General features: G+C 31.3%; 1 protein-coding gene across 15 annotated transcripts; it reads left to right on the top strand.

Annotated features, from left to right (window-relative positions):
* The first annotated feature begins 1,117 nt into the window (after positions 1 to 1,117).
* Positions 1,118 to 21,880, top strand: LOC105317125 (phospholipid scramblase 1). Of its 15 annotated transcripts, none has more exons than XM_011413667.4 (15): positions 1,119 to 1,303; positions 4,596 to 4,636; positions 5,332 to 5,364; positions 6,026 to 6,070; positions 6,179 to 6,217; positions 6,376 to 6,408; positions 6,575 to 6,613; positions 9,931 to 10,056; positions 12,596 to 12,673; positions 14,757 to 14,833; positions 16,517 to 16,647; positions 17,660 to 17,780; positions 18,935 to 19,037; positions 19,395 to 19,453; positions 20,236 to 21,880. In XM_011413667.4, the coding sequence occupies exons 2-15, from the start codon at positions 4,612 to 4,614 to the stop codon at positions 20,281 to 20,283; spliced, it is 957 nt and encodes a 318-aa protein (XP_011411969.3). In that variant the 5' UTR covers positions 1,119 to 1,303; positions 4,596 to 4,611; the 3' UTR covers positions 20,284 to 21,880. The 15 variants fall into 15 exon arrangements, with proteins under 15 accessions (XP_065934833.1, XP_065934834.1, XP_011411969.3 ...); XM_011413669.4 differs by lacking the exon at positions 1,119 to 1,303 and adding an exon at positions 2,751 to 2,818; XM_066078761.1 differs by lacking the exon at positions 4,596 to 4,636 and having other exon boundaries at positions 1,118 to 1,303.
* Positions 21,881 to 22,760: the final 880 nt, after the last annotated feature.

Here is a 22,760-nt window from a genome sequence, read left to right as displayed (position 1 = left end):
TTTTGTTCGCCATGTCACGTGACTCTCTAGACCAATCAGATGACGCATTATATAGAATAATCATATTTAGACACCACCAGGTGGTTCCCAGGGGTTCGGGCTCATATTAGCGGTTTATATCTCCCGATCGTCGGAGCTTTGAAATGAATCGTCTAGTTAATCAATTTGGACCTTAATTACGCATTGTTAGTGCCAATCATTAAAGTTTACATAATCAAGAACATATATTGCGTCTTTTCTGAAAAGATTACAAATTTTGATAATAGCACTTCAAAGGGCTATTATCAAGATTTTTAATCTTTTTAATGGAGATCATGTGTTCTATCATGAAACTTCAGAGGGAAGAATATTTTAGAGACTCTATCAAAACGTCAATAAAGTTAACCACTATGAGTAAATACCATTCCTGATATATATTATTTATTTTAAAAGGTCTTCCAACGATAAAATGATATGCACTTAAAATTAACGTACTTTGGGGATCAAACACTTCTTTATTAGAGTATTTTTTTTAGAACTGAAATTTAATTTTCGACTATAATATTTAACTACATGTATCTAAATTAAGCTATCATTTTTATTTTTGGCATATACTCTAAAAGGAGGATATAATATTCAGTTTAAACTAGTGTATCGGGATTTAGGATATTGTGTGCATTCATAATTAAGGTACATTAGCAGAGACATATATGTAGCATCAGCCCCGCCCTCCACCGCTTTTTTGTAGCAATTTTTTTTTACTTACTCAAATATACAAAACCTAGCCCCCCCCCCCCCCCCCCTGTTGAACATACTTTGTCAATGATAAAACATACACTGATCATGCGCGGATCTAGAGGGGGGGGGGGGTCGGGGGGGGTCCCGACCCCCCCTGGAAAATGAAAATTTATTAAATTTACATAGTAAAATTATCACGAAAATATGCCTCGGACCCCCCCTGGCAAACACAATTATCCTTCGGACCCCCCCCCCCCCTGGAAAAATTTTCTGGATCCGCGCATGCTGATATTGATTCTTCCTTATATCATTTCCTTGATATATTTTTTTATCTAACCTCCTTAAAATAAGAATAATAATATGTAAAATAGCCTGGCCTGAAAATATGTATTTCAGTGGATCAAGCGAGTCGAAGATACAGACGACCGAAACCGCTAGGCGGCGCTTTGAGCAGTAGTTGATAATCGTGTCGACGATCGACTCAGACGGGTAGCCCGGAGTATCAAGTACGGAGCTTAGTAGAAAATAAATTGACTGACAACAGGATACTAAAGTTGACTGCATTGAAGATCGAGGAAGTAGATAAGTACGAGAATGTTTTTGTTTAACCAGACTTTTTGGTTTGCACAGTAGATCGCGTTCTGGTCAGTGTGTACACACAAATCATATATAATAATTTGTTGGTTTTGTTAATTTTGACAGGGTTGTGTATTGATAAAGACTTTCTGATACGATATCCGGTATATATTGGATTTACAATTTGTGTTAATACATCATATAGTATGTAACTGTCCTATACAGATTATCTCTGTACTTAATGAGCATTAAAACTCCCAACAGCAATGTAACATTGCTACAGCTCCTTTTAAAATCACGTTTTCACAATTCAGATATATATAGAAATTTATAATTACAGCTTAGCACTTGCATTTTAAATTTCTTTCAATGTAAATTACAATCGTTTAATTCCTACTTGATGTTGTTTACTCAGGGTTTGGGTATACCCAAATTTGGATTTTTATAAAGTTCTTTTTCATGAGTAAAATTTGTTTTAAGCCCCCCAAAAAGTATTTATAAAATGAGTTAATATTAACACATGATTCGATAATTTTACTACCAGTGTATCACTGAATTTATAGGCCCAAACAAAAATCATAATTGTTCATAAAATTTTTTCAATTGGGAAGGTCACTTATACAGAACTTTTTATGTTTCTTTAGTACGATTATGATGATCATAAAAAACCCTAAGCATGCAATAAATATCATCCATTTTGATATTTGACAATAAGAATTCAATGTTATATTCAACTTTTTATGAATTCATTGAAGAAAGATTCAGAAATAGAGATACAAATTGAAACCTTTTATCGATTAATGCTTGCGAGGGTAAAGCATAACGTTACAGTGTGCAGCAATCATTTGTGAAGCAGAAGAAAAAAAATGAAATATTAATATTTTTTATTAAACTAAAAATTGGACATATTTTTTATTCAACTAAAAATTGGACATGTCCTTACCAATTATTTACTTGCCCGATTGGAAAAATCACTTGCACTGGGCGTTGGGCAATGGGATTTGTTGCCCCTGGTTTTAGTTTACTGTAGTTGACAAAGTTAACAGTCTGATTAAAAAAAACCCAACAATATGGTCAAGCTTGATGTCAGACAAGAACTATATAACAGGTATGACCAAACCTGATTAAAAAAATGTATGGAATAATTACGGTACCATCACAAAGAGAGTATATATCAATTATTGTATCAAAATATTTGAATGAAAAAAATATAGGAATTATTCAGATTTGCCTACTATTTTACTGGTGCAAATGACTTATTAGAATATGGCATTAAATTTGCCAAATAATACGTGTAACTGATATGCATTCATGGAAGACAGAAATATGCACACATATGTGCAGTTAAACTGAGGGCCAAAAACTCATGTATATACATATTACATACCTGGTAGTGGCTTAAACCCTTTAAACTAGTAGACACCATTCAACTGTGAATTATCTAGTCAAAATTGGGATAGCGAGTTTTTTATTTAAAACATTGCAAGAGTTAAACTTTGTGAAGGCGACCAGGAAGATATACACGGTAGGTAATTATCGAACATTTGGTCACCATTATAAGGACCGAAATGTTAACTTAATTGAAAAGCATTTACAGTGTAAGAAAACTTATTTCCTATGTCGCTTATAACGCGAGATCTGATTGGTTAACAAGCCAGATGTAAATTTCCATACCTCCTGCTGAAGCTGAGTGTAAATAAAATGTGACGTCACAAATGCACTTTTTGTTTACATCTTTGGTCACAATGTAACCCCGTGGCCCCAGGGTGTATGGAATACAACCCGTGGTAAATCCCTGTACACCCTTGATTAGACCTGGATAACTAATTAATTATCCAAAAGATGTAAAAATTTTAGGAGAACGGTATTCAGTTATTTGGTCAGTCATTATAAGTTTCTTTATAGTCAATGATCTTGTCTCATTGGGTAACTTTTGTTCTGTCAGATAAAGATAAATGTACAGTATAGTCAGACCCAAACTGTTGATTTTACATGCTGCTTTTAGATCAATTTAACATTCACTTTTTGTTTGAACAATGAAGAATTTAAAACCCGGCATTTCTTCCTAATCTCACATTAAAGTGGTAATAATTTATGAGGCAGTATTGTGTATAAGTTAATCACATTGTATTGCTGCAGGTATATTTTTATCCAATACACACAGTTTGCCTGTATATATGTTTGCCTAGTTTCTCTAGCTTCAAGTAAAAGAATTTTAGGTCAAGCTTGATTGAGGCAATTTAAGCAATTCTTTTCTTGTTACAATAAATGAAAGATTTTTTTAGCAGAAAGCTTTGATCTATGAATAGATAGCCTTTATATCCCAGCCCTTGTCCTAAATGTTAAACTTGTTGGTTCATATTAGTTGAACTACCATCGGTACCATGTGTTTTGAAACTTCATACTTGCAATAATATCAAGTTATAAGATTGCAGATCAAGTCCTGATGAAAATAAAAAAAAAATCCTTGGTCGTTAATGTTTAAAGATGTAAACATTCTTTTACAGAGGGCACCGCTTAATATATAATACTGTAACAGTGGACCCTGCTTAATATGATAGTCATTTTGTCAGGAAAAATTATTATATTAACCAGACTATAATAATAACCAAACCCAACTAAATTCAATGTGTACAAGTATGATATGTACCTATTCACGTCATGTGTTATTACTTTCTAAAAACTATTTTAACCGCACTATAATATATAGATAGTGCCTGTTTGGGAGGTTATGGAAGCAATAGATGTAAGTATTCATATTCTATATCGAGGGGTGTCAATTTCAACTGTTATCCTCCCAAACAGGCACTATTTATTTTATTATACTGAATGTCTTAATTTTAGAGATTTTTTTACTGATTTTATACAGAAATGACGTGAATTCCACGGCGAACCGTACGCGCATAATTTACACGCATGTAACAGTTTGTTGTGTTACCCGTTGCTAAGTGTGTTGCTAACGCTGAGGTTAATAGAACAGATTATCAACTGCATCTAAACCAACCAGATTTCAGTATTTAACATGAAAGTATAATAATATTAAACGGTTACATGTATTAAAGCTTAATTGATAGGACTGGCCATTTTCAATTTCTCAGTAATTTCTTCGAGGAATTTTCTAAAGATGATTGTAAGGTTTGAAATCTTAAGTGTTCTCACGTGAGACACCTCTGAATACTTACATCTATTGCTGGTATATGATGATAATGCTTCTATTTTAAGATGATTTAGGTGTCCTTTATAATTAGATTTGTATGTAGATTGTTTTGTTAAAATGTCTGACATTTTGCAATTTTTAATAGGATTCTTTAAAGAGCCATGGCAAACCAAGGAGGCAACCCAAGTATGTGTTTAAAATTACATTTTTAATAATTCATTCTCATATACATGTACAATTTACATAATTCGATGTTTTTCTGAATACAGATATATGTATACATGTAAGTAGACAGAAGCTTCTTCTGGGATTATATATTTTCATCACACTTCAGCCAAATTTTGTCTCTTAATAATAGTCATAAAAGGTGCCTGGCCCAATAATTCAAAACTTGTGTTATACCTTCCTCTCAAAATTAAGAAAATAATGGTATATGTATAAAATATGTGTATCGTGATAACTAAGCGAAGAGCAATACAGTAATTAATTTTATCAGAAAATCTCAGAGACCAAATCTGACGACTTTCAACCTTCAGGTAATGATTTTAATAAGTACAGTAAAACAGGGTTATAGCGAAAACGGCTAAAATGAGTTGACACTTACAGTAAGGTTCTTTCCCTGTGACTTTATGTTGTAAATTTAATAGATATAATGAATTTCGCAAAATCGCCTGTCCAAAGCACTTTGTTAAAAGCGTGTTTTAATGAACATTGTATTCCCTAATTTAATGGTAAATGTATATCCAATTATAATGGCCCATGCCCCATTACCAGTTTTAGGAATGAGAAACTTGCACCTAATAGCACATTTAATCAGGGTTTTGATTTAAATTGTGTCTACTTAGTCAGTTGTCATTGTACCTGCATGATTTATTTTATAGATATGCAGCAAGGATATGGAGGAGCACCTCCTGGTAAGACCTATTTTGTCTTTCCTTCCCGTTTCTCTTTCTTGTAGTTCTTTTAATTATAGCAAATATAAAGAATAGTTTTACTGGTAATAGTAACCAATCCCAAGTCTGTAGAAAACAGAGATTAAAAATGCATTATCATTATTAACCATAGCAAAAATTAAATAAACATCTCCTAGAACTCTAATGATTCTTTGCCCACCTGAGTTTGATGCTCAAATGAACAATCTGGATCAATATTTTCTGTCATCTAGCTGTCATAGTTGTCTATAATGTTACCATCACGATTTTCAACTTCCTCCTATAAAACTGTCCTTGAAAGAAGAGGCAAGATGAACAGAATTTTTACTCCGCTGGTTTTTTAGGAGGGTAATCAATTGATTGATACGAGGCCAGGGTGTTAAATTTTAAAAGGTAACAAGCTGCCAGTGTTTATTATGGACATATTGATGTAGGTATTGGTAAAATATAAACTCATTATGCAGAATTAGAACAAGACATGTAATTGTTTAGTCAGCTGAAAACAGTTATTGGTCATGAATATTTGAGTTGGATAATGTCAATGGACGGGTGGGCAATGTGGCCCATAGACCCCAAGTTCTGTGATACTAGCTAGGTGCTGAACTGTCACTTTTATCTGTGAACATATATTTACAAATTTCAGGCCAGCAGCAAATGATGCAAGGAGGAATGCCGCCACCACCCCCAGGTAAATCTCTCAGGCACAAACAAATTAAGTCACACTGGATTGATTCACATGCACAAAAAACGAACAAAAAAACTGAAATAGTTGTTGACTGATATTCACACATTTCAGGTCAGCCTTACATGTACACACAAGGAATGCCCCCTCCAGGTAGATTTTGTACATTAGTGCATGCAGAAAAATATCTGAATGGAGAATTTAAAAAAAAAAAAAAAAGGAAAATATTTTTTAATTACAAAATGTGTTACCACAGGTACTTGCATGCAGGTGAAATGAAATTTTTATTGACCGATATTCACACATTTCAGGCCAGCCCTATATGCAAGGAATGCCCCCTCCAGGTAGATTTTGAACATTTATGCATGTACCGGTAAATAAGAATTTGAGATAATTTGAATTTAAAAACAAAACATGAATTTGAATTCTTTGTATCCAAATGTGTGTATACTGGTCTGCACACAGGCAGTGTTAAATGGCTTAATTTTGACTGAGATCCACAATTTTCAGGCCAGCCCTATATGCAAGGAGTACCCCCGCCACCCCCAGGTAACAGAAGTACTCAAGTGTACATGTACTCTATTGTAAGCTATATTGCATGCACATGTATACTCCCAGCCCTCCAAAAAAGCTGATTTAGTTCTATTATTTGTTTGAAATTCAGAGATAGCTAGCTAGTTTTCAAAAAATGTGTAAAAACAAGCAAAATCAAACTTATTTTATTGCTTTTTCAAACACCACTGCATGTATTTATTTAAAATTGTTTTTATGATTAATTTACTCTTTGCCTTGCTAGCCAAAAACTTTATAGCATGTTCAATTTTGGGATGCTAGAATTTGTTTACTATTATTATTACTGGTACACATTTATGAGTTTATATGAACTTGTTTTTGCAGGAAATAGGGTTTAAACATTTGTTGTACCTTTTCAGGAAACCCTCTTTTTAGTACCCTAGCTTCCACCTCACACACACATTTACATGTACTTTTGCTTGTTTTGACCAATTATCTAATCTAAGAATTGGTTGGCATCGATCATCTCTTCAGAGAAAAAAAAAACATCCTGAATGAATGTCAATCAATCAATTCAATTTATTTCTTAAGAAAAAAAATATTGGAATGAATGTAAAACAATCAATTCATAAGGGCAATTTTTTTTTCAGAATTCTTTTTTTCATGCTTGAGTTTGTTGGTATCCTTTCTGAACATAATTAAGCAGACAGTGTTAGTTATTTGCTGATTTGCCGAGGATTGATTCGAATACTAAGAAGTGTGATGCATGAGGGAAACCCTGCTTACCGTAAATTGAAATTTTGACGTGCAGAACACAAATGTTTGACGTGCATTACATGTGTTGAAAGGTGACGGTTGCTTATTCCATGTATGCATACATGGAATCATTCAACAATCATTTGTATCCAATTTTTGTTGAAGGATTATCTGAGTATATTCTTGAAATTTTTACTCACAGCAAGACAGCTTTTAATTGAGATAAATTTGGTGATTATGAGAAAAAAAGACCTCATTGACAAGAAAATGATAGTTGATCATTTTTTATCAGTCCATTTTTAATATCTGTTCATACATATTAACACAATTTTTAAAAGTGTTTCAATATCTATTCAGTTGAATTGAAATCTTAAAAAAACAAGTACAGTTTTCGATTGCAAATGAATACACAGCATGCATTATTTCACTTTGCATAAGATGTGTCATGATGGTAGTAACCTACCCATACATCTTTGTTTTATATCTGATCATGTATTAAAGATGTAACATTGCATAACCATTCGTTTTAGCCCAGCATACCATTCGTTTTAGCCCAGCATACCTGTATATCTGACTTGTGTAGCAACAATCAGATACTAATTATCATATACACAAAAAGTATTAAATTGATACCAATAAAAAAAAGTAATTAGTTTATTAGTTAAGTTTACATGTAGGTACACATAACGATATATACCAGTATATGTGTAAAACAAATGCCATGTTTTCTGAAATATTGAAATATGGCTTTTGCTGTCCATCTGGTCAGTCAGTACCATATGTACTATATGTATGATACTGTTACGTACAGTACAAATGTAAGACAGTAGTGACAATTAATAACATTAACTTAGAGAACAAATTCTTTAAAAGTAGAACAAGAAAGTAGAATACTGTGGTTTCTTTAATATTCAAGGGCATCAATTTTCGTAGATAAAGTGAATTTAATTACAGTTTCAAGGATACGTAAATTCATGGCCAATGACCCTATCAATACAAAATGTTTATAAAAATTGCACTTCAATGAACATTTAACTTTGTGGATCAACTAAACAATGAAATCCACGAAAATTGGTTTTCAACGAATATTAATGAAACCACAGTATTGGAATTCACTAATTTAAGTACACAAATGTTTCACCCCACAGCCACCTCACACTCGCATAGAAAGTATTTAATTTGCGATCAATCAATAATGTACGTTACAATTCTTTATTATAATATTGCTGTTAGGATTAAATGCAAACATTAGGAATAATAGGCTCAAATAATGCTAAGTTCATTATTGACCTAAGCATAATGAAACAGGATTCACATAACAGAAAAAGTGGCCTTTAAACCACAGGCATAACGATTTAAATATCAAGTAATAAAGGGACTTGAGATGACTACAGAGAGGTCATGCATACATCAGCGCTATGATAAATTTCAAATTTTTAAGTCTTGTCCTACATGTAGTTTTCCCAGTGAATTGTGTTCTTTACCCTTTAGTGAGAGCTTATAACGAAATAGTCAGATTATTTGTTTTGGTTGTATTAAATTAAGTTACGAAATATGCATGCTTAGTCAATACACTCGAATCCTGCCTATGCATGTTTGCCATTAATGAGAATTTTCTTGATTTTTCAATCAAGTTTTAACACAAAGAAGAATTCCTTACAAAGGGATTGATAATCTAAATATTGACTATTAGATTTAATTTGTGAATAACTTATTCACAACTTTTTTTCCCTATGGGAATTGTTTTTATTTTTGTCTTTTTCCATCAATTTCTAATGTTAACCACCAGTAACTAAAAAGGCACATTAATTAATCCCAAACAAATCTTTGTGAGCTCTGTATTTTGCTTTAAACTTGACAACTTATATTCAATAATTTTGGTTGAGCATTAGAAATCGCTTGGTGTAGACATTATACCAGTATTAAAATGGGAAAATAAACAAAAGCTCTATTTGTGACCCTTTAAAGAATACTTTTTTGATTTGTTTAAAATTATGATAGCTAATGGTATTCAATTTTCATAAATGTCTATAGCTAACTGTATACAGAGAAATATTTGCCACCGTTTAATTTTCACCCCTTTCGCCCTCGTTGTCAGCTGGCGAATTCAAGACTTGTCTCAATGTCTCAAATTTTCTCTCTTTAAACACAACTGTGTCTGGGCAAATTTAAGACATGGTGAAACTGTTTACAAGTGTAGAAGGGTGAAAATTACACGGGGCGAAAATAACCCTGTATACAGTATTTTTAACGTATCCCCCTTTTTGTGTTGTTGGTGTTGGTTTGCATGATTTTATATGCTTTTATGCATGTGCTTGCATGAATATTGTATGGCAAAGCTGGGTGTAGTTTTGCTTTTTTATCAACAATATCTAATTGCCTATGCAGACGATCAGTTATTCATGTGCTAATATTTGATAAAAAAAAATATTAATAATTCTATTAATTGCTGAGAATTAATATATTCATCATCTGTCATGCTCATGGGAAATCACCATTTTACACTATAAATCTATCATAACTATACTTATAACCAATCATTACTTGGAAACCACTGCCAATAACAGAGCTTTGATTTTGTTTGATATATTTGACAGGCCTTCAGAATGTACAGCAGCAGTGGGTCCCTAAGCCTGAACCAATCACTGGCGTTCCCCCAGGGCTGGAGTATCTGACCCAGGTGGACCAACTCCTGATCAAGCAGCAGATAGAGTTGTTGGAAGGTCTGTTTGCTTTATCTATATTTTGGCACTTAATCCCTTCAAGACATTTGCTTATACATGTACATCTATGTTTGGTCACTCTACACACCATCATTTGATATACATTTACATCTGTGTTTGGTCATTTCAATCTTACAAACCATCACTTGCTTATATGCATACATCTACCAGGTATATTGGTGCACTTTATCCCTTCAAACCATCATTTGCTTACATGTACATCTGTATTGGGGCACATACTGTGGTTTCATTAATATTTGTGGGTATCAATTTTTGTGGATAAAGTGAAAATCACTGTTTAAAGGATACTTTAATTTGTGGTGAATGACCCCATTAATACAAAATGTTAATAGAAATTTTACTTCAATGAATATTTAAATTTGTGGATCAAGTTAAAAACAAAATCCACGAAAATTGGTATTCAACGAATATTGATGAAACTACAGTAATCCCTATAAACCATCATTTGCTTACATGTACATCTATATTAGGGCACTTAATCTTTACAAACCACCATTTACTTACATGTTCATCTATATTGGGACACTTAATTCCTACAAACCATCCTTTGCTTACATATATATCTATACATTTACATGTATTTCGACAATTAATCCCTACAAACCATCATTTGCTTACATGTACATTTATGTTGGGGCACCAAATCCATACAAAATATAATTATTAAGGTCTTCCGTTTCCAACGGAAGACCTTATAGTTTTCGTACTGTTTCTTATTATTATTATTTTTTTCCCAAAATTTTGTGCACGCGATATCTCGAAAACTATTCGGCCGATTTCGACCATTTTTTCACAGATGATTGCCAGTGGTCATAATTCTAGAAGTTTTTTGAAATTTTGAAATCGGCACTTCCGGTTCCGATTTACGGCCGATTTTGTCAGTTTTTACGACCCATTTTGTGCAGACATAAACTCAGAGACTATCAGAGATAGGAATATGAAATTTTCAGGATAGGTAGACCATAAATTAAAGTTGTGCACAATGTAGTTTTTTAGCGCCAGTGGCGCCATTTCTATGAGCTCGCCTAGGCTCGAAAAGTGGGTACGAATTTCGAATCAAATTTTTCATACGTTTTGATCTGTATCTTTTTATGAGTTGATATTTTGTTAAAACATATATAACAAAAGTGGTAGATAATTAAAAGTCCTTTCCAACAAAATCAAGAAATAGGGACTGGCCCCTTAAATTAGGGGCCAAGACACTCATAAACTCTATTACAAATAACTTCAAAACGATAAAGATTTTGTAATGCATTACAGAAGCAAAGTTGTTGACCGTAACAATATCTATCAGGCAAGATCGTTGCTACGCCCATTTATTACGTAATTAGAGATTTTTAGGGGCCAAAGTACTAAAACTTTGACACAATTTATCTAAAAAAATAGACATATTTTGTTAAGCATTGTAGAAGAGAAAATGCTTGCATTGATGACTTTAATCGATTCCATTAATCAAAACACCAATGGTTGTCCCCATTAAGGATCTAGAGGGCTGGCCCCTAAAATATTCAATCATTTGTATCTAAAAAATGAACAACAATTCTAGATAAGTGTAAGAACAAAAAATGTTAGTATTCGTGAAACCGTTCAAATGAACTCAAGAAAATAGGACTGGCCCCTTAAATTAGGGGCCAGGATACTCGTAAAGTCTATTACAAATAACTTAAAAACGATAAAGATTTTGTAATGCATTATAGAAACAAAGTTGTTGGTCGTAACAATATCACTTTGTAAAACGAATTTCTAAACCAATTAATAACGTAATTAGGGATTTTAGGGGACTAAAATCTTAAACCTTAAATGTGCTGTATGTGAAAAAGCAAAACTCTTTGTTAAGCATTTCAAGGGATATTGACAATCGTATGCATTATCTGAAAGGGAGTGGTTGAGGGGGAAATTTGAAATTTCATTTATATTTAAATCGTATCGTTTAAAATTGAACGGAAGACCTACTCGTTACTCGTAACGAGATCGTATCTAGTTTTTTAATATTATTTTACTTGTGTTGGTATTATATATCAGTTTTACAGAGGTTCCCTTCAAAAGATTTAAAATCTTTATATATTTGTGTTCTGTGTACTGATATATACTATTCACTGGTATGTATAGCAAGTGCTTTGTTAATATTCATCTATTGTACCAGTATATTAAATTTTTGTGAAATAGATCAAAGGAACATATATTCTTATCACTGTAAATTAAGTATTGCCAAAAGATAGAATCAAACCAAATATTTTATAAGCTCCTATTATCAGATTATATGATTATTCGGAAAGTGACAGAACACGCAGAGTGAACAAGCAATTATAGGAGAAGGACTTTCAATTTGATGTTCTGTAATTGTGAAGTAAGAGTCAATGAAAGTCAAAATCCTTCCTCTGTTTACCTATATAGTTTTCCCTGGCTGAAGAAAATGTCAAATGAAAAATCAATTTTAGTTTTTCACACATGTATGTTAAACTCCAAACGCATGCTTCATATATTGTTTACTTAATGGATTTTATTCAACTTTGTTTAGCTTTCACTGGATGGGAGACTGCCAATAAGTACAAGATCACAAACACACAAGCTCAACAAGTCTTCTTTGCAGCAGAAGGTACTATGATTATACATGTAATCACCTGGTTTCTCCCTTTTCTTGTCCTCACCCTACACAACTCTGCCTTTGGCTACTACAAAGCAGGCATGCAAGCACCAAGGCTATAAATAAATTTGTTGACTTTGCCAAATACCAGGCCACTGATATTAGCCCTTTTCGTTTCTTCCTCAAAGGACACTTACTTCAAAATGCTCAAGTAGTGCTATTAGCATATGAAAGGAAATTCATTTTGTTTGCCATGTTTCTATTCGAACTGGTACATAAGGCTAGGCCGGGGCTTTGTGTAACTTGGGTCATGGCATGTAGGTGATCAGTGTATGTACACAGTGTATTAATTTTTTCCCAAGAAGTTTTGTTCTTCGTTTTTTGAATTCCTAAATAGAAACTCATTATGTAGGTTCAATAAATTGTATGATATATCAATGATCATCGTTATATTTATTTCACCCTTTAATAAAACAGGTGTGCTAATTAAGTTACTAAATGAATATCAATAGCTTTCTCTTAATTTTTTAAGTAAATAAATTGGAGACTTATAAAGTTAAATTGGAGCCCTACTTGAATGATGTCATCTTGTTTAGTGCTGTAACTCAGTATATTCTGCATTAAATTTATATTCCATAAACATTTTAAAATTTAAAATCTTGCATACATTGTTACGAAATATAAGTGTTAGTCATTATGATAATTACAAATCTTCCTTATAAAAAATAATTGTTGCACAATTGTTAGTTTCCAAAAAAAGGTTTTAATGATTTTTTAAGTGCAAGTGACAAAAATATCATACTTTTAAAGAGAAAAAGAAGGCATGCATGAACATGACTATGAAATCATGAAAATATAATTGCACATAATTAGACATACTTGTTTTTATACTTTGTGATTCACTCAGTTTGAATTCATCACAATTAAATAAGGCTCAAAATAGAATTTGAGGATAGTCTTTAATTCTCCAATATTGTTTGAGAATTGTCAAAAAAATTACAATTAAAGACAAGTGAAGAAAGGATGAGATAAATTATGTTAAAAAATCTGATCTGAAATTAAAAGATTAGCTATCAAAAAGTCAAACATTGATAAGAATTCAGAGTAAATATACATGGCGGAACTCAGTAATGAACACAGATGTTGAAATTTACAGCTCTAATGAGTCTACAGCTAAAACAAAGCAATTTTTTTAATAATAAAGATGCTCACTGGCAAAATTTTAGTGTATTTCATCGTTCCTATATATAATGGATATTTTCACAACAAATTTCGTTGAAAATACATAAAATATTAAGATACAAAAGTAAGTATAAAATATTTAAATTCCGATATTCAAATAATATATTATCAAGTGAAAAGGTTGATTAATTGACACTTTTTGTGCTGATGGTGATATCAATTTTATAACTTAAATTAGTTAAAGTCCTCTCAGCTGTCACTGTTTTGTAATGAAATTGTGTGTGATATCTTTCATATTCCATATAAACCTATAATGAATCCTGGTAATAGTAAAGTACTGTTGTTCCTTGATATTTGCTTTTAAACAAAATTTACTGTAGTCATATAGTTAAAAATAATTAATTAATTACTATCATGATACATGTATTTGGTTTTTTTTATTTCAATCAATATTCGAGTTTGAAGTAATGGAAAGAGTGATGTTTTATGTATGTACAGCAAAACTTAAATATAACATCTATATAACGAAGTAATTTTAAACCCCCGTTGGCAAATTTTTTAGGTATTTTATCATTTATATAATGGATATTTTTCATTGCAAATTTCATTGAAAATACATATAAACATAAAGAAAAATTTAAATATTATACATTTTAATTTTTTTTTTTTAATAAAAATAAAAAATTATGTGGACATTATTTGTAAATGCAATATTGATTTTATAACTTACAGTAGTTTAAAGTACTGTCAGCTGATTATTTCATAAAAACCAAATAAGATTTAATACAAATTCGCTATAAATGTATTACGAATTATGCCCATAATGAAGTTTTTTCTATGGTCCCTTGAAATTCACTATAAACAAGTTTGGCTGTATGAGTTGAGATTCAGGAGTTGAGGTTGATTTTAACAGAGTCAGATGCATGCTCCCGGCAGTGTTGTGGACCTAACAGATCATTTACAATACACATAACGGACAACATGGGACAAGTAAGACTATATATACATGTATTAATTAATACATATATTACAATTGATATATACATCTACATCATGTAGATGATGCAGTAATCGGAAAAAGTAGAAAAGGACTTGGAAGAAAATCATATATTTTGTCCACTGTGTTTGTTAGCTGTATACCTACACTACCCAAACTTGATTAAGGTCAAGATCTAGTAAATGAAAGATGCCTACAGGTTTATAAAATTCAAGATATAAATTCTTTCACTGATGCTTCATAACAATAGTTTTCTTTGATAGGGTGTACCGGGACCCAAATTATCGGTAAACACAATGAAAATTTATGTTAAAAACGGTCATTTTCAATCAAATATGAAGGAAATACGAAAATTTTTTCGTAGTTTTGTCCATTTTTGACTAATAAGATATAACTGGAATGCTTACAGTCTCTCCAAACACAGATTTATACAAGCTAGCTCTTGACCTCTTTAAAATAATGTCAAATCAATCTAATTAAAATTAGATCCTTTACACTCTCGTATTTGATATGTTTCTGTGAGGTGACATATCAAATACGAGAGCGTGAAGGATCTATTTTTAATTAGATTGATGTCAAATTGAATATGGGTATTGGGGTTACTTTCCTTATGATTTAACATAAAATGTCAAGAAATTGTTAAATTTTCTTCGTAATTCCTTTAAAGTAGGGGAAAAATATTCTATCAATTATGATGTCATAATGGTTCTTGCACCTAAAAGACAATCTGGAATCATTTACTAGACATTGACCTTAAGGCATATACTTCATGTTTATTTAAGGAATAAGGAATAATTCTTTAAGAATTATGAGATTATCAAATAAAGCCCAAAGGGCTTTCTGATTCATGTGATCGCCTCAAACCATATTCAATCACCTCATAATATTCAAAGAATGATTCCTTATTATCTTTATATATTTTTCAGGAATTGTACGATTAAATGATAAAATAGTCATTGATGAAATGTATTGGATTATATTCATGACAAAATTAATTTGTAGTGTTTAATATCACAGACAAAGACACAGGAAAATATAAATATAGTTTATTGTGTACAGAGAGAACTAAGGACCAACATGAGATACGCATTTTCAACTGGATTTATGTATAAGATAATGTAATCTTAAGTAGCGTCCATTCAAAGACTAATTCTGAAGATAATGTTTACAGCAGCTGGTGCGTTAATATAAAAATCTGCAGTGACACAAAATAAAATCATGGGGTTTTTTAAACTTATTAATAAACACAATGCATTGCATATTCAACATGTGAAAACTAGGATACAACTACAAATGCAGTCAGAAATTGATACTTAGATTCATGGTATGATGAACAGGGAAAAACATTAAACCAGCTTTAAAAGTTTTGTTAGAATAATTTAGAACTGAGGATGTGTTGGACTAGAACCTTTATCACAGCTATGCTTTTATTTATCAGTTAGTTGCTTATGTTACTATATATTGCAAATTGTTTCACTGCATGGTGAGCAATGTAGCCTACAAACTCTCATTTCAATCATTAACTTCCTGTAAGACATTTATCAAAAGTTTCTCTGAATATGATTTTTTTGGTGGTGAAACCCATAGTGAATACATGTAATTATATATTGTAAGTGTAACTACCAGTAAGAAAGTTTTTGTTCTATAATCAATCTGATTTTTTTCTTATCGAACAGGAAGTGATTCGGGTGGTTCGAGATTTTAAGTGTGGTGCCGGCTGCCCTTGGTGTGCCTGTATTGGTGCCTTGGCTCATGAGGTCACCATCGAGGCGCCACCGGGACAGGTGGTAGGATATGTTAGACAGGGGTGAGTGCAGGCCCACATTATCTGACTTCATTGTTCATGTAGATATGTCTTTGATACAGATATATTCCTTTATAAATATATATATATTTTCATAACTCTTTCTATATTCGCAATTATATACTATTACATGTAAGTTATCCATTTATATTTCAAGGACCAATGCAACACATCTACCATAAAGTAATGGGCTTTCATGGTATAAGAGGTTATTTTTGATATGAAGTTTTAAAAAACTAAAGAAAAGAAGCATTAATTTGCATAATGTCACATACATGCACGTACAACTTATATCTTAAAAAAAGATATTTTTGCTTGATCACATTTTTTTTTTTCATTCAGAGGGTGACATATATATCCCTTATTTGCACTACATATCTGTTTTGTTTGCCTACTTATAATATACAATGTTTTTACAGTTTTTACAAAAGCAATTATCTGTGGAAATGAATTTTGGTTCAAAAGGTGTTCTAAATTGGAGTGTTTGAAATATTGCTCTTATTAATGAAATAAGTACATTTATTGTAACTTGTAAAAATTTAATTCACATGAATTTTTATTGAATTTTTATCCTTGAACAATACAAATTCTGAGGAATCAAATTTGGTTCTATTCTTAAAAAACGATTTGGTAGATTTTGAAAGTGGTATCAACATATAAAAAAAGAATTTTAAAACATAAATTCTCTGTAATATAATGCAATTTTGACCTCACAGTGAGTGAGAGGTAAGAAATAATAAAAATACCACAAAAAACATATAAATTACAAAAACACATGATGGGATGGTACAAGCCTATATACATGTACTGTGGAATCATCAGTGCTAGTGGGGAACAAATGCTTGTGGCTTTTGTGGGTAACCTTTGAAATTATCCTGAACTTGCTACCAACGATAAATACATCCCTACAAACCAGGAAAATTTTGGCTGCAGCTGCTGACTAACATTCACCACATATGTAAAAATGATTCAACAGTATTTTCATTATGATCATTTATTTTCTTATGATCATCAGACAAAGTTGGTGCCCTCCCAAATATTCCATACGGGATGCTAATCAACAGGAAATCCTGCGCATGGAAGGACCGACCTGCATGATCACTGGACCGTGTTGTCCAAATGACATTGATTTTAATGTAAGTATCACGTACTGCTAATGATCATTTTACTTCAGCTGATTAATTCTGGACATACATGTATTTGTTAAATCATGAAATTTTAACCTACCTGAATTGAAGTGAGCTTAATTAGCTATTGGCTAAATTTTCTAATTTTTTGAAATTATGATAAAATATAAAATATTTTTAAAAATTACAAGATTTTAATGAAATAAATCTAATAATTAAATTAATAAAATTAATGAGACTCTTGGTACAATGAATTATTTAGTACCAGCTTACAAGCCAAAACTTCAAAACAAACTTAAATGGTACAGTTAAACAAATCAACAAGAATATACATAAGAAAGTAAGAGATTTGGCCGATGCAAATTAATGTTTTGCTCTGAGGCGGAAACATTCAAAATATAATGTGGCAGACAGGCGTTTTATTGCAAGATATGCATAGGAAAATAATTCAGTTTTCATATTCTGATAAAAGTAATCAATGCATTAATACTTGACATGATGTAGTGGTGCCTGTGAAACAAAGCAGAATTTTTATTTTTGGCCTTTGTTAAAAATATTTACCGTATCAATTTTTTTTCTAAATGAGCTTATTTAAAACTGGAAGCGTTCCTTAAGCCCAAGAGATGCTAAAAATTTTCACAGGTTTTGATACTAGTAGTTGCATTGTATTGATGTAAAGAAAATAGTGTTCATGGAGAAGAAGTGATACATTACATTGTATAATGGCTGTAATGGAAATGCATCTGTGATGATTCCTGTTATGCAGCTTGTTACAGATTAAGTGTTATTGAGCAAAATCTTGTGCACAAAGCTTAAGGAAAGCTTAGCACTTTGACTCTTTAACCTTTACTCATCTTAAGCCTAATAATTAGTCAAGCCTACTCATTTTATTTCCAAATTTATTCTGTGAATTATTCCTCGAAATATTTGATAATACAAATTTACCAAGTATATTATAACTTAAATTTCATGTGTACAACAGTTAAAAATGGAATACATCAAACAAATGAGTAAATTTTGATTCACATCCCATTCAAAATTAATTTACCATTTCTTGTCATATAGGGATGTCTACTCTTCTGTACTCTGGGCGATATACAGTTATTACTATCTGTTGGGGAAGTAGAACTCTGCTGTTATATTGTTCGTTTGGAATATTTCAGATTTTTGGACAAGACGGGACCACGGAAGTCGGCAAAATCAGCAAGCAGTGGAGTGGAATGCTGAGAGAGATGTTTACAGATGCTGACAACTTTGGAGTTTCATGTAAGGGGGTTACCTTGATTGTATCGTGTACATATATTAATCAGTGTATTAAAAGGAAAAAAAAGATAGAGGCAAAATTTCATGAATGTAAACAATTTTGCTGTCTTCACCAAGCTTCCCTAAGGCATAAGATAGCTCTCACTTTACCTGGAATTAGTTTCTCAAATAGACAGAATAAGACATGATTATGTTTGAAATATAGCCAAAAAAAAGGGTTATTAGGCCAAAAATAGCAATGTTGAGGAAAAATATGATTTTCTAATGTTGAATTAAGCAAATATGAACCTCATACATTCAAGATTAAGAGGAAATTGTCTAACATATTTTGTACTTCATTTATTTGATTAATTTTTACAGTCCCCATGGATCTGGATGTCAAGATAAAGGCTGTGATGATAGGAGCAGTGTTTCTCATTGTAAGTTTGATATTACTTAATTTGCCATACCCTGAAACATCACATACATTTACTTGGAATTTGAGAAACTTGTCACTCAATTGAAGTTCTCATTTCTGAGTCAATTTCTTTTAAAATAATGATAATTTTATATTTGTTTCATATTGGGTGCTATAATTTAAGGAAATTTTATCCACATTATTTTAAAAATATCAACAAGAATGATTTTTATATCTATCATAAATATATGAAAGTAATTTAAAAGTCTACTTAACTCTTCTTGACATTTTATGCATTGGCAACTTTTTAGTGTTGCAATTTTTTTATTTCCATCCAAAACAATTACTATATAGTTTAAAAATACCCCTACCTCCCCCCCCCCCCCCCCCCAAAAAAAAAGAAAATAATTTAGATCTTTTAACTTTGTGATCTAACATATCGTAAGAAAGACCCTACAGCTCATGCATGAGTGTGATGATTAATTTTAATGATCAAATCTGTGAATAAAATTTTATCAAAATATACAAATATTTATATGTTTTAATTCATATGGAAATGCAGATCACTGTTTTGTGGTACCATTGTCCTGATGCTATCCCCAGATATGGATAAAAATTGAACATGCACAGATCCAGTGGGGGTGGGGGTAAAAATTTTAATTTCTTAAAATTTACGCAGTAAAATTCTGGAAGAAAGGTTTGGAACCCTCTCCCCCCGAAAATAATTTCTGGATCTGCACATGTGAACACATGCATATAGCGAAACCCAGGTAACTTGCGAACCAAATATTCTTCATTCAACAGGATTTCATGTACTTTGAGCAAAATCAGAACCAAAGACACCACTATTAAATGGAGAGGATTAGGATGAAGATGATGAAGGTGGAAATGATAGCGATTTGATGCTGATTTTGATATTAAGAGACCTGCATACATGTAGATAAAGCAAAAGAAAATTAAGTGATGTGTCTTCTAATGAAATTGATAGAAATTGGACTATTATATGTACAAATTATATAAATTTTTAAAATAAATTTAATATCTAATTGTATTAAGCTGAATAGTATATATGCATTCTATTTTTATAATATACATGTATGTATTTAGCAGTTAGAAAGCATTCTCCAGCAAAAGAGCTATTGATTTATGATTATATACAGTATGCAAATTTTAAGTTTTAAAACCAGTACATGTATTTCAATTGATGCAGTTGTGAGGAAATGTATGATAATTGCTACATTCGACATTTATCTCATTTTTATCAGAAGTTGTCGAGAAAACCTGTTGAAAATGCATTAACTTTGACAATATTTAATGAAAAATAAATTTCACCTGTCTCGCCTACTTACATTTTTTTCTGAGGGTCTGTTTATTTTTTTTTTATTTTTTTACAAACTAACCCAGTGAATTGATGTGATATTTTTTTTATGCAAGTTAGACACTTCCTGCAACTAAAAAACTGCATAATTATTATCATGGGATTGAAGACAATGAATATTGATTAATGCCCATAGCTACATGTATTTCCTAGTGACTATTACTTTGATGTTCAATATTCCATTATTATTGTTCAGTTTCATTTTCAGCTTTTATCCCTTTCTTTTGAAGTGTTTAATGTATTAGACATAACGTTATCTGTATTTTTTATTTAATATTTACTAATAAAAATATTATATTTTATTATTTGATTTATCATATTAAATAGTCAGAGAATGATTGTACATGTAGAATGGTAAAAGTTAATTTCAACCTATTAATAATGACGAAATGGTAAATGGTTTTCAAGTCTTGGGTGTCTAAAGAACAGAATTCCACATTGTGATAAGGCAGAGTAGAAAAAAAAAACCATCACAAAAACACATATCCCTCGTTCTTACACACATACCTGACATGATGCGAACAACCCTAATGTAACTACAAAGTATATCTAGGTGATAAAGATTTTTACTCCTAACCTTGGATGTTTCATTATACATGTACTCTTATTCTGAATTTTATCTCTGTACTACATGCTTTAACTTACATTAAGTTAATCTATTGCTGGTATTTTCTGTGTACTTTTCTGGGGGCTAATTTTTACGTACCTGAGTTTTTAATAACTGTGCAGACCTGAAAGTTTTACATCGTCTACTAACATACGATTTCCCCGTCAGAGTAACCTTCAATATTGACAATTGCTTACATGTATTTTTTAAAAATATTTGTTCTTTTAATGTGATACTGTATTTAAGGAGTTAATTTATTGTGATAAATATTATGTCTGTTTATACAGAAACCAATATGCTATTAAGAAAATTATATAATCTTGGATATTTACAGAAGTAAGAAACCTGTCGTACATAGTATTCTTTGATTATTCTTTATAATTTATGTATAAAAGATTTATCTTTGAAATCCAGTTATTGAAAAATACCAATTTAGTTGCTGTTTTTAACTTTAAAACATGAGACTTGTGTTAGAAAAAAAGGGTTTTTTTATTGGAGTTTTAGTGTTTGACACAAAATGTTTCTTAGATTCGAACGTTTCAATCGTTATGGTATTAATTCTGTGATATTTTTTTTTCAGGTTTGAATTTTATCTTAATAAATTTTCATGTTTCTTTAATTTATCTTTTGATTTACTTAATAGTTAGGTTTTATTCATATCCCTTATCAGTATTTTTGAAACAATGCCAACATATTATAGTCGATAACATGTTTATGGACCTTGCAAACATTGGTAATTTTGCCACATATAATTCTCATATGCGTTGCCTTAAAATGTGAGGACCATAAGATAATGTATATAAATTAATATGGCAAATTATATAAGCTTCATATGAACATTCATATGTAGAGCAAATATGCATATGATACCAAAGTTACCCACATACACTTTACACATATTTTTGAATTTATAAGAACATAGCAACAGAAATGTGTGCTTTTGTAAATAATGATACACAACGATGTACTAATGTAGAGAACTAGAGGGTTGACATTTTTACTTTTAAAATATAAAATGTTTGAAGTAGAAACTTCAAAAGCCCAAAACCCACTGGACTGTGGAATAGGTTATGATTAATCGCTTTCAGCTTGAAAACACAGGGTACAGATAATAAAAAAATGCACAATCATTGAACTACATGTACGTAAATGAACATTAAACTACACAGTAAAATGTATGCATAGCTGGAGACTACCCCCTTCTCCCTCCTGTATAAAAATCGTTTTAAAATGTTCTCGATGTACATCAGATGACAAAAAGAAATCCTTTTAGCTTAAAACAAGCCAAAGCAAATTTTGGCTTAAACCTAACCAGAATGTAACATAAGCACAGACAATTACTCG

This window comes from Magallana gigas, chromosome 3 (assembly GCF_963853765.1).
Source record: "Magallana gigas chromosome 3, xbMagGiga1.1, whole genome shotgun sequence".
NCBI classification, from domain to species: Eukaryota; Metazoa; Mollusca; class Bivalvia; order Ostreida; family Ostreidae; genus Magallana; species Magallana gigas.
The sequence above is the reverse complement of the archived record's forward strand: the minus strand, read 5'-3'. Positions and strand labels throughout refer to the sequence as shown.

Bases quoted from the DNA above. Each gene is read 5' to 3' on its own strand.
- LOC105317125 (XM_011413667.4), top strand. From the start codon at position 4,612: ATGGCAAACCAAGGAGGCAACCCAA. The intron at 6,409-6,574 runs GTAGATTTTGAA...CACAATTTTCAG, and splicing joins GCAAGGAATGCCCCCTCCAG to GCCAGCCCTATATGCAAGGA. The intron at 12,674-14,756 runs GTACTATGATTA...TGATTTTAACAG, and splicing joins AGTCTTCTTTGCAGCAGAAG to AGTCAGATGCATGCTCCCGG.